The 12,470-nt window shown below is 41.1% G+C and overlaps 1 protein-coding gene across 3 annotated transcripts in view; it reads left to right on the top strand.

The window, feature by feature from the left end:
• The window catches only part of LOC144603518 (ELKS/Rab6-interacting/CAST family member 1-like), a 422,464-nt gene that overhangs the window by 238,486 nt on the left and 171,508 nt on the right, over positions 1-12,470 (top strand). For all 3 annotated transcript variants that reach the window (XM_078416811.1, XM_078416813.1, XM_078416812.1), the window contains one exon: positions 489-636. In XM_078416811.1, coding sequence (XP_078272937.1) covers positions 489-636 — 148 coding nt within the window. The remainder of the gene's footprint in view (positions 1-488; positions 637-12,470) is intronic.

Here is a 12,470-nt window from a genome sequence, read left to right as displayed (position 1 = left end):
TGACCCTGCAATTTATTCTCAGAAATGCTCATCAACTCCCCTTTTTAACGTTAACCTACACTGAGGAATAATTTACGGTAATGAGTTAACTTAACAGCATGTTGCTGGGATGCAAAAGCAACTCTCATCCCTTCTATCATTCCTACTTTTCCCCCCAGACTTTCTTTTATGTTCTCCCTTCCCCTTGCCACTTCTATAGGTCTACGAGACATGTTTTATCTCTAAATTTACCTAGTTCTGAGGAAAAGTCATCAACTTGGAATATTAACCTTGTTCCTCTTGATGGAGAAGAGGCCTGAATATTTAAGATGCTGGATATTTCCAGCACTGAATTTTATATCAGATTTCCAGCATTTGCAGTAATTTTCTTGTGGGATACCTTATTTGGCAATGGAAAAATATGTTTATGCACATTTCTGGGGCTTGTATTCATGCCTGAAGTACTTTGCGGTACTTTATTGCTTACAGTGTTGCCCTTTCTCTTTCAGGCAAGAAGCACTACTAGCAGCCATCAGTGAGAAAGACGCTAATATTGCCCTGTTGGAGCTCTCCTCATCTAAGAAAAAGAAGACGCAGGAGGAGGTGACGTCACTGAAGAGGGAGAAGGACAGACTGGTGCAGCAGCTCAAGCAGCAGGTCAGTTTCTGTCTATACTGTGATCCACACAATTGTACAAAGGAATTACATTTTTCAACCTTGGTAACCTGCTGAAAAAGTTAGAATCAGTTTGAAATACTCTGAAAGCAGATTGTTTGGCAAATACAACCTTATTGGCGTGCCTGGAGTGCTTTGCATCTTGGAGCTAGGTAGCTTTAAGGTGCCATCAAAGGCAATGATACCTTGAAGCTTCCTAGCCAAAGGAACATTTCAGAGTATTGATCTTGCTGCATAATGTAGACTCCTGCTTTACTGCATTAGGCAAGTCATCTAAGCTTGATGGTGAAGGAGAGAAAATGGCTACTCAAAGGAACAGGTTGAGTGGGATCAAGCATTTGCATTTCCATTGTAGACTTCTCCAATATGCAGGTATTCTTACAGTGCACGCGCATCCTTACAAAGACTCCTACCGAGACTGACCAGCTGCAGCTTTGGAGGGTGCCAATGGCCTCCTTGTACAATAAACATGCCTACCGATGCCACTGCTCTTCAGTCTGTCTAGACTAGATCTAGGCCTGCCGAGATCCCTTTGATCCCCTGGGAGCATCTCATGTTCCCTTCCAGTGTTGTTACATCCGTTCATTCAGTAGTGACATTCATCTGCAGTTGTTGCAAGACTCATTAGCTGCAAGAATTGTACCCAGAGGCTAAATGCCAAGCAGCTAAATGCAAGAACTTTCAGTAGATCAGCAGAAATGCCACACTGTACTAACCCACCAATGTGATCAAGGATAACCCAGCAAAGCTGTTCTTTTAACCGTTCATTTGAGAATCTCAGTCTTTAAGGAAGTTTCATGTGACATTGAGATGACCTAAAATCCAGTTTCAACGCCAGTGAAGTTAGTGAACAATTTCTAGCTTTATACACATTGCACACAATTTTTGTATTTCAACAAACTTGTTACATTATACACAGTCTGTACTTAATATAGATTATAAACTGCATAACTTGTGATTCAGAACATGACTTGTTTATTCCAACTCTAATTTAATCAATCTACTATCCAAGCTGATAAATGATCGTCTACCCATTGAGTCCTTACTTGGACAGGAAGGCTTGGATAGAGTGGATGTGGAGAGGATGTTTCCACTAATGGGAGAGTCTAGGATTAGAGGTCATAGCCTCAGAATTAAAGGATGTTCTTTTAGGAAGGAGAAGAGAAATTTCTTTAGTCAGAGGGTGGTGAATCTGTGGAATTCTTTACAACAGAAGGCTGTGGATGCAAAGTCAGTGGATAGATTTAAGGCAGAGATAGATAGATTCTTGATTCGGACGGGTGTCAGAGGTTATGGGGAGGAGGCAGGAGAATGGGGTTAGGAGGGAGATGATTGAATGGAGGAGTAGACTTGATGGGCCGAATGGCCTAATTCTACTACTATGATCACTTATGATCGCTTATGATCATACTTTGTGCATGGCACCTTTTTGAATGCTTTCTGGAAGTCTTAATACACCAAGTTTACTGGTCTTCCTGTTAGTCTGCCAGTTTCATCTTCAAAGAACTAATAAATTAACTCAACATGATTTCTCATTCGTAGAACCCTGCTGAATCTGCCTAATTGTACTGAAATTATGGCTGCGTAAAAATGGTGGATATTAGGTCTGGGAGCAAATCCACAGGAAGTGTATTTTATGTGGTGCTGTGATTTCTTTAATTAGATACCAAACATCAGGAAAGATTTAGTACCAAGCTTTTCAGTAATAGGATCAGGGAATCATTCATTAATCTTCAGTGCAGGTAGATGAAAGGTAATATTATGTATTGTCTGAACTTTCCAGTGACTGATGGTATACATTGTTGGTATTCATGATTGTAGTGAGGAATGGATCACTGGGTTCACATTGAAGACTACAACCTCACTGGTGCCTTACAACTAGCTCCTGCCAGAGAATGTTTTGTATTGTATTCAGGTAGTGTCCCCATCCTACTGAGAGATGAGGTTGTTGCTGTTCAACTGGGAGATGCCCTTGGCAGCTTCCCTTGTTTTCCTATCTCTCTAATTCTTGCTAATCTTTGGATACTCCTCATATCACTCAGCTTCTGGCTCTCGTTGCTGCTCCTCTTCAGGCACCAGCCACAGTCATAAATTGGCAAGGCTACACAACATGCGAGTCACCATGATGATGTCAGCAAATACTGCAGGGTGTTCCAGCCTGATAAAGCCAATGGAATCTATTTCAGAAGCCCAGTGGCATTTTCATAATGATTCCGGTACTTGCATTCAATCATATTAGCGTACAGCTGCTGTGGTTGGAGTCTAAAGCTGGTGTGATGAATCAGGAAATGGAGGATAGCCCTTGTAATCCGTGATCCAACCCACTAGGCAATGCCGGCTGCTAAAAATGTCCAGTGGTATAGAAGATGAAAATTATGCATGCCTCTGGGAACATAGAATTCTCCGCAAGGAGATTCTTCTCATAATTTATAAGAAACTACACATTGAAGAAGAACCTTCCAGGATGGTGAAAGTACCAACGTCATTAAAAGGAGACCTTATGTGCACTGGAGTACTGTCACTGGTTATCTGAACCGTGGGGAGCCAGCAATGCTGGTAAATCCAGTGTTCAAAATGCCACCTTGTTTTTTCACTGAAATTAAAGTAGATTCAATAATTTCTTGGTGAGGAGACTTTGCCTACCCTACAATGTCATCCAATGCTCTTACTTTATCAGTTTTAGTGGCTGGGATTCTTTGTTATCCTCAATTGTGTGACAAATATGTGGCCAAAGTGTGTGTAGTTAATTCAAGAATATTTCAGGCTGGCTCTTGGCATGTAAAAGTTGCAATCCTGACACCACTTAGTATATGACACAATATTTCAGGGGATAGAAACTTTAAAACATTGTTTCTAACCAACATAGATTAGATTAGATACTTTTATTGTCACATGTAACAAGTCAAAGTGAGATGCTTTGTTTTGTATACCTAGGCATACAAAAAGTCGCCACATAAAGGACGCCGACAAAGTTACAAAGAACCCCTTTTTTTTGCCCCAATTCCCCCCCCCCTTAGTTCGTAACGCCCCCCCATGCCAGGTTCCCCCCCATAACATCCACTACAAGGTGCAACCTAAAGAAAACTCAGTTCACAGAAAAGATAGTTGGTGGTTCCAAATGATTACAAGAGAAACTGCGGAGAATAATAATTTTCAGAAGTCCTAGAAGAACATAAGTCAAAATAACAGCCAGGATAGTTTCAAATTGCTTTGTAGTTCAGACCATTCAATGGATATGTTCCCATTTCAGTCAAATTCAGAGTTCAATAATTTTTATATAATGTGCATGATGTCCAGAATAATTTGGACATTACTGATGACTTAAACAGGGTATGGATCGGGACATCTTGCTGCTGAACTCTGCTGCTTGAAAATCCACAGAATGCTGAATTGCACAAATTGTAAATGTCCCACTTTTCTGACGGCAATCCACCACTTGGCAAAGGAACTTGGCCTTTTAAACTTCAACGGGCATCTTTTGACAGTATGTTATGTGCTTTTACATTGATCACAAAAAGCCCAAATCAGTTCCAACATGAACGTTGTAATTTCACATAATTGAGTTGTAAAGGCAACCAATTCCATTGAGACAAATCAGTATTTTGGTGCAAGCTAATGCTATAGGAGGTCGTCACACAAATTATTTACTCTTAAAATGTACAGAAAGGGTGCCCTGTCATGCCCATGCGGATATCACTAATTCCACATTTGAGTTAATTTCAGTTAATAATGGGCACTTAGCCAGGAATTTTATATCCATCACTTTGGAATTGCAAATTGTGCAATTGTTCTCATAGAAAACACACAGAAAATGAAGCAATTCAAAAAGAATATTCACAAACTTATTTATAAATCTAGCTTTCCATTTATTATTGTACCATGCATGGTCGAGTGCAACTTTCTGGTGTATCATGAAATCACTTAACCTCAGATGTACCCTCCCTGTATATTCCATCACCCCTAATCGTATCCACCAAGTTCAAGTAAGACCTGATTAACAAATAGAAATAAATTGTCACATTGCATCTGCTGGTGCACAAAATGTTCCACTGATGTGCGAATGCGTGATATTCGTGAGTGAGAATTATAAGAAGAGAAAATAGGAGCAGGAATAGTCTACCTGCTATTCAATATGATCATGGCTGATCTATGCTGGCCTCAACGCTTCTTATATGCCTTTTCCCTGTGATCCTTTATTTCTTGATATTTTCAATATTTATCTTTCCCTACCTTAAATATATCAAATATGATTTGACCTCCACCACCCCCAGGACCAAGAATTCCAGAGATAACATCCTTGTGGGATAAAATTTCTAGTCCTTAGTTCTAAAATCACAGCCCTTTCATTTTGTAACCTTAGTTCATGTTTGAGAGTCAAGACAACAACAATAATTGGATGATCATCCAACAATTCCTCGTGAATCTATGATTCAACAAAAGTTACAACATCACTGTTGTGAAATCATTGAAAATGTCGAAATTGGTGATGCTTTGAAATTGTAAAAATTGTAAATATGTTTAATCAAGATATTTTTGAAAAAGAAAGTGGAAGCTGTGAACCAAAGGTGTTATTGGTTGTGAACAGTACTTGTCACTTTTAAGCTACCATTCTTTAAGGATTGTGTTGCATAACTAATTTTTCACCCAGTTACAACGTTGTGTAGAAAGTCCAAAATTGGTCTGTTAAGAGCCCCTGACTCAATTACACTTTATTTGAGCTCCTCCTGTGTTATGTGTAATAATCCTCACAATCTTCATATTCTTCATTAGAGGTTTAAAACCCACTGAAGGCACACAATTTACACATCCGAACGTACTCACCATACCTATCAGCCAATTCCTGCTGCTTCATGCTGTTACAAATAATCTTGAATTATTGGTTACATCTCAGAGCTTGACTATTTTAAATACCTAAATCAATTTCTCCTTCAATCTCATGTATACCAACTGGTGGGATACCAGATCTTTGAGTTTGTTAATAAATATTTTATTTTCCAATCTATGTCATCATGGAAGTGCATCTTGATATTATTTAATGATCATTTCACAGAGTTCCAAAACTATATTCATTGAATTGTTGGAGTCCCGAATTGGTGCTCCGTGGAAATAAGATAACTTAATTTCACCTTTTCTGCATTCCTCTTTTTGTATACAATAGACAATAGGTGCAGGAGGAGGCCATTCGGGCCTTTGAGCCAGCACCGCCATTCAATGTGATCATGGCTGATCATTCTCAATCAGTACCCCGTTCCTGCCTTCTCCCCATACCCCCTGACTCCGTTATCCTTAAGAGCTCTATCCAGCTCTCTCTTGAATGCATTCAGAGAATTGGCCTATAAATGGAAGTCTGTATTTTATGTTTAGATACAGGCAATCCCATGTTCTGGGGGAAGGGGTTGCTTCCTTGAATACTGCCCGTATTTTGATTTTCTATAATGTAAAGCTGTGTCATCTGTCCGTGTCAAGAAACACAAGTTGGAAAAAATATTTATTTACTTTTCTCACATAACTTTTTATTCATTCTCAAGTTTTTGCAGCTGTAAGGATGCATTTCCGTTACCCAAACAGTCGTAATGCAAGGGTCACCTACCATTGTTCGTCAACATGCATGTTTCATAAATTGAATTTATTTATGGTAAATTTTCTGTTTTCTTGCCCTACAAATTAACATTTTCCAGTATCTGCTGAGAGTGAGTGGCTTGCAGTGCTGGAGGTAGCCAATCGAAAACATATATAGAACAGTACAGCAAAGGAACAGGCCCTTCATCCCACAATGTCCATGCCAAACATAATGCCAAGATAAACTAACCTCCTCTGCCTGCACAAGATCCATATCCCTCCATTGCCTGCTTGTCCATGTGAAACAACCTTTGTATTGTACAAACTTTAAAAAACTTGGCAATGGATTCCTGCTATTGATGTCAGATTAATTGATCTGTAGTTGCCGTAACACCCTTCTTAAACGAGGGCACATCATTTTCCACTCCCAAATATTTTGCTAGCAGTGTTGCAGACCATTTGGCTCAGCTAATTTATTGGTGCTTTCAATTGAACTAACCCAGATATTAATCCACTGCAACAGCTCATTTGCTTTGCACCTCTTGTGCTGCATTCAAAAAGTTGTAAAGATGCCTATTGCTGATACAATGTACTTTTGTAAATATCTTGCCCGTGGGCTGAGGTAATGTTAGAGAGTGCTCTGCAGAAGAGTCCCCACCCGAAACGTCACCTACTTGTTCTCCAGAGAGCTTCCTGATCGGCTGCGTTACTCCAGCACTTTGTATCTTTTTTGGATGTTAGAGATGCTCTATTGCACTCTGTTGCACTCCAACGGCTATCGGCTGATCGTGATCTACGTGAAAAAGTGCAAATTTTCTTTGACACCTCAGAAGATGCATCCCTGAAGCAGAAACAGAAGGAGAATATCAATCGCTGGTCCAGGTGGCAGACCTATGTGTAGGAAGGAACTGCAGATGCTGATTTATACTGAAGATAGACACAAAATGCTGGGGTAACTCAGCTGGACAGACAGCACCTCTGGAGAGAAGGAATGGGTGACGTTTCTTCCTCCCATTCCTTCTCTCCAGAGATGCTGCCTGTCCCGCTGAGTTACTCCAGCAATTTGTTTCTATCTTTGGTGGCAGACCTATGTTATGGATTCTATCCAGCAAAAGTTTGAAATTGAAAAAGATAAGCAGTTACATGGAAGTTTTTCCTGTTGACAAAATGTCATGGGATTGCTGCACAGGGATTGCTGTACAGGCTCAACTTTTTTTAATTTATATGAACGACTTTGATGAAGGGGCCAAAGGAATCATTGCAAAATTTGCTGATATCACAGAGTCCAGAGAGTAAAGAGTGTTTTATTTGTTTAGGAAAGAACTGCAAATGCTGGTTTAAATCAAAGGTAGACACAAAATGCTGGAGTAACTCAGAGGACAGACAGCATCTCTGGAAAGAAGGAATGGGTGACGTTTCAGGTCAAAACCCTTCTTCAGACTGATGTCAGGGCAGTGGGCGGGACAGAGATAGAATGTTGTCGGAGACAGTAAGACTGGTGAGAGAACTGGGATGGGGAGGGGATGGAGAGAGAGAGGGAAAGCAAGGGCTGTTTGAAGTTAGAGAAGTCAATGTTCATACCGCTGAGGTGGGTGTAAGCTACCCAAGCAAAATATGAGGTGCTGTTCCTCCAATTTGCACTGGGCCTCACTCTGACATTGGAGGAGGCCCAGGCCAGTTGGGAATGGGAGGGGGAGTTCAAGTGCTGAGCAACCGGGAGATCATGTAGGTTAAAGCGGACTGAGCAGAGGTGTGCAGCGAAACGATCGCTGGGCCTGCGCTTGGTCTCACCGATGTACAGGAGTTGACACCTGGAACAGCGGAAACTGGCCCGCCGAGCCCGCAACCAACGATCCCTGTACATTAACACTATCCTACCCACACTAGGGACAATTTACACTTATACCAAGCCAATTAACCTCAAACACAGTATTAAATGGATAATATGATAAACAAAAACAAAAAAGTATAGTGCAAAACCCAACAAAGTGCAAAACCCAATCAAATTATGACGAAGGCAGTTTGTAGTTCGGGGTTTAGTTGGTGTACATAGTGTTCAATAGCTTGTGTAAGAAAATAACTGCAGATGCTGGTACAAATCGAAGGTATTTATTTCACAAAATGCTGGAGTAACTCAGCAGGTCAGACAGCATCTCAGGAGATAAGGAATGGGTGACGTTTCGGGTCGAGACTCTTCTTTAGACATAGTGTTCAATGGCTTGATGGTTGTTGGGGAAAAGCTGTTCCTGTACCTCTACGTTACAGATTTCAGACTCCTATCCCTTCATTCTGATGGCAGCAGTGAAGTGAGAGGATGGCCAGGATGGTAAGGGTTCTGGATGATGCTGGGGCTTCCTTTTTGAGACAACACCTCCTATAGATCCCTTTGATGGTGGGGAGGTCAGAACCCATGATGGACCGGGCAATGTTCACAACTTTTTGTAATCTCCCTCAATCCTGGGCCTTTGCGTTGTCCAACCCGGCCGTGATGCAATCAGTTAATACCCTCTCTACCATACAACTGTAGCGGTTCAAGAGAATATTTGTCGACATCTGTCAAAAAATATTTGGAGAGAAACTCAACCAAACGTCAACAGTACAAAACATAAGCAAAATGCAATCAATACTGGAAATCTAAAATAAAGACTGAAAGTGCTGAAAATCCATAGTGAGTTGGGCAGCAACTCTGAGTGGGAAACAGAGTTAATGTTTCAAGTCTGTTTCTCTCATCATAGATCTTTCCTGATCAGTGCAAAGTACATTTTATATGTATGACTGTGCGCTTTGCACTTCTCTCAATAGAGAAAGGACTGCACACAGTCTTATACTTAGTCTCAAAGGATAATGCTACTGACTGATATAACAATAATTGCCAACAATTTTCTGAAGAGTCAACACAAACCTCCGGCCACATGCAATGGATCACTGAAACTGGTCGTACCCTCAGGACCCTCAGAACCACTGTCGTATTGGAAACTTCAGGCCAATGGGTGTGACTGTAAAAAGGAAATGAAAGGCCACTTGAAGTATGTGGTACCAAAGCCAGAATTCATGGATAAATTCATAAAGATTTTGATATCCACCAATGAGAAATTTAAGTGCTATGTTAGTAACCAGAGTCGGAGCAAATCTGAAAGCATTCATCATATCTGGAGCCCAAGATAAGTATCTTGCACTGCTGGAGTGCATTGTAATTGTTGGAAAGAATTTAGATTTAGCCATTTTGCCTTGGAGCTCCTCTTAAATGTGGATGGCTCAAAATCAAGAGAGCATGGACTGCCAAACCACAGTGAACGTTGTGGCTTCCTATGCTCTGCCCACTGAGAAACATCATTGGGCAAGTTTACCAAACAAGCTGTCTGGAGAATTTACAGGCAACCTGAACCATACCCTGCATTTAACAGATTATTTAACTCTTGGCTACGTTACAGTGTGTAGGCCACAAAATCCAGCAGAGTTTGTGTTGTGTTCTGTTTTGACAGTTGACAATAATTTGCAACTGCAGAGGATGCAACACCTATCGCTATACCTCCTCTTTCGACTTTGCCTAACCTGGATGGATTTTTGGGCTCCCTGGACAGAGGTTCACTTGCACCTCCTCTAACCTCATCTAATGTATCCGTTGTTCAAGATGTGGACTCTTATACATCGGCGAGACCAAACGCAGACTGGACGATCGTTTCGCGGAACACCTTCGCTCAGCCCGTGTGAACCAACCTGATCTCCCGATTGCTGGACACTTTAATTCTCCTTCCCATTCCTACACAGACCTTTCTGTCCTCGGTCTCCTCCATTGTTAGATTGAGGCTAAATGCAAATTGGAGGAACAGCATCTCATATTTTGCTTGGTAGACACAAAATGCTGGAGTAACTCAGCGGGACAAGCAGCATCTCTGGAGAGAAGGAATGGGCGATGTTTCTGGTCGAGACCCTTCTTCAGACTGAAGAAGGACTACACACAGTCTTATGCTTAGTCTCAAAGGCTAATACTACTAACTGATATAACAATAATTGCCTTTATTTGCCTTATCATATTTCACTTGGGCAGCTTACAGCCCAGTGGTATGAATATTGAATTCTCTCACTTCAGGTAGCCCCGGCATTCCCTCTTTCTCTATCCCTCCCCCACCCAAGCCGCACTAGCTTCTCATTTTCATCCTACAATGCTTACAATGGCCGGTTTCCTTTATCATTGTTACTTTTTTGCATATCTTTCATTCATTGTTCGTTATCTCTCCACATCACCGTCTCCCTTATCCCTAACCAGTCTGAAGAAGGGTCTTGACCCGAAACATCACCCATTCCTTCTCTGCAGGGATACTGTTTCCACTGAGTTACTCCAGCGTTTTGTGTCTATCTTCACAATAACTTGCAAACTCTTTCACTGTCATGCACAAGGCAAGCAAAATCCTGGAAGCATAGAAAAAAGCCTGAAAGCCAGGATTCACAAGGCTTGACTTTCAGTTTTAGTCCATCTTACGTCATGCCTAGGATCTATGGAATGTGCCTTCCTTTCAGGTTTTGCAATACACCCTCCTCACATCAAGATGGTGTTAAATTGGAGGTAAATCATAGCCTTTTCTGCCTTTGTAGAGCCTGGTTTCCAGAACAGAAAACTTGTGCAGCAGTGATCAACTATCTTGCTACATTTAGGCATTGGGGTCTTGAAGATAGCTAATGTCATCAGGTGACCAATACTATGCGCTTGTTTAGTGCGAGGCTCAGGAGCTATGCTTTCAGACGACTTTTATTCAATTACAGCATGTGGACATTACTACCAGGGCCAGTATTTTTTGTCCACTCCTAATTACCACTCTTAAGTGAACAACTTGCTCGACTGTTTTATCGGGCAGATTCATGTGAGATTTCTTTGTTCATATAGGCAAGGCTAAAAACAGCAACATTTCTGCTTTAAGGAATGTACATGAAGCAGATTTTTTTGACACTGTAGTTCGTATTAACAATTACTGATAGAAATATTTAAATTCCAGATTTGTTTAATTTACTCTAATTTATCTGCCATGGTGAAAGTTGAACTGTATTCCTGGATCCATAATGCAGAAGTCCTGCTAATAATCCAGTACTTTAACCACTGTGGTACAATACATCCGTTAATGAACACAGCTGCGAGAGCATGCTGAATACGGCATGCTTCGAGGCTCACCATTAATACCACTATTATTTAACCATTATTATGTGACTTGCCAGACACATCATTCTGCTGGTTCATAAATGCAGATAACGAAGTTCTTGTTCGACATGGCACAAAGCAATTGCCGGTACTGTAATAGCTGACCTGATTATTATTGGAAGCATGCTTTCTTGGTTGGAAATGTTGATCCTGTCCTTCTTAAAGCCACCACAAGCACTTTATTTTTGCATAGTGATGCAATAAATACCATCTTGATGTTTCCTTTATATGTTTGCCCAGTATGATATCTACCTTCAGGTTATTGTGGGTAGAATTCACAATGGGGCGGCACAGCGGTAGCATTGCTGCCTTACAGCGCTAGGGACCCGGGTTCAATCCTGACTACGGGTGTTGTTTGTACCGAGTTTGTACATTCTCCCTGTGACCACGTGGGTTTTCTCCAGGTGCTCCGAGTTTCCTCCCACACTTCATAGACGTACAGGTTTCAAGGTTAATTTGGCTTCGGTAAAAAATTGTAAATTAACCCTAGTGTGTAGGATAGTGCTAATGAACAGGGATCGCTGATCGCCATGGTCTTGGTGGGCCGAAGGACAATTTTCCTTGCTATACTCTAAACTAAGTCAGATTGGTAAAAAGACCAAATCAAACGTTTTTGTGATTTCAAAACCAACAGTGTGCCTCAATAAACTGCTACCCTAGCACATCACTGTACCATACACCAACTGGCAGCCCATACAGAAAGCTGCTAGATAAACAATTGAATGCCATTTTGAACATCATAACATAAATGTGGAAACAGGCAGCATTTCCCTTATTTCTTGCTCTTACAAATATGCTATGAACAAATATTCACTGAAACATGTAAATTGCAAGGAGGTTTATGTGGCTGGTTGGTCGAGCCTTGAGCTGCGGGAATTTCTGCTGACTTGTCCCAAAAGATCTAATTGAAAGAATGTGACAGAGCAAACATCGCAAATAAACACTTGATTCAAGGCCAGAACAACCCACCCCCAGCTTTTGCATTCCAGACATTTATCAACAAGTGCATTAGCATGTCAAAGGATCAATGCTCGCATCACCTCCTGAAGGGGAATATGAAAGAAAA

The sequence above is a fragment of the Rhinoraja longicauda genome, chromosome 20 (genome assembly GCF_053455715.1).
Source record: "Rhinoraja longicauda isolate Sanriku21f chromosome 20, sRhiLon1.1, whole genome shotgun sequence".
Lineage (NCBI taxonomy): Eukaryota > Metazoa > Chordata > Chondrichthyes > Rajiformes > Arhynchobatidae > Rhinoraja > Rhinoraja longicauda.
The sequence above is the reverse complement of the archived record's forward strand: the minus strand, read 5'-3'. Positions and strand labels throughout refer to the sequence as shown.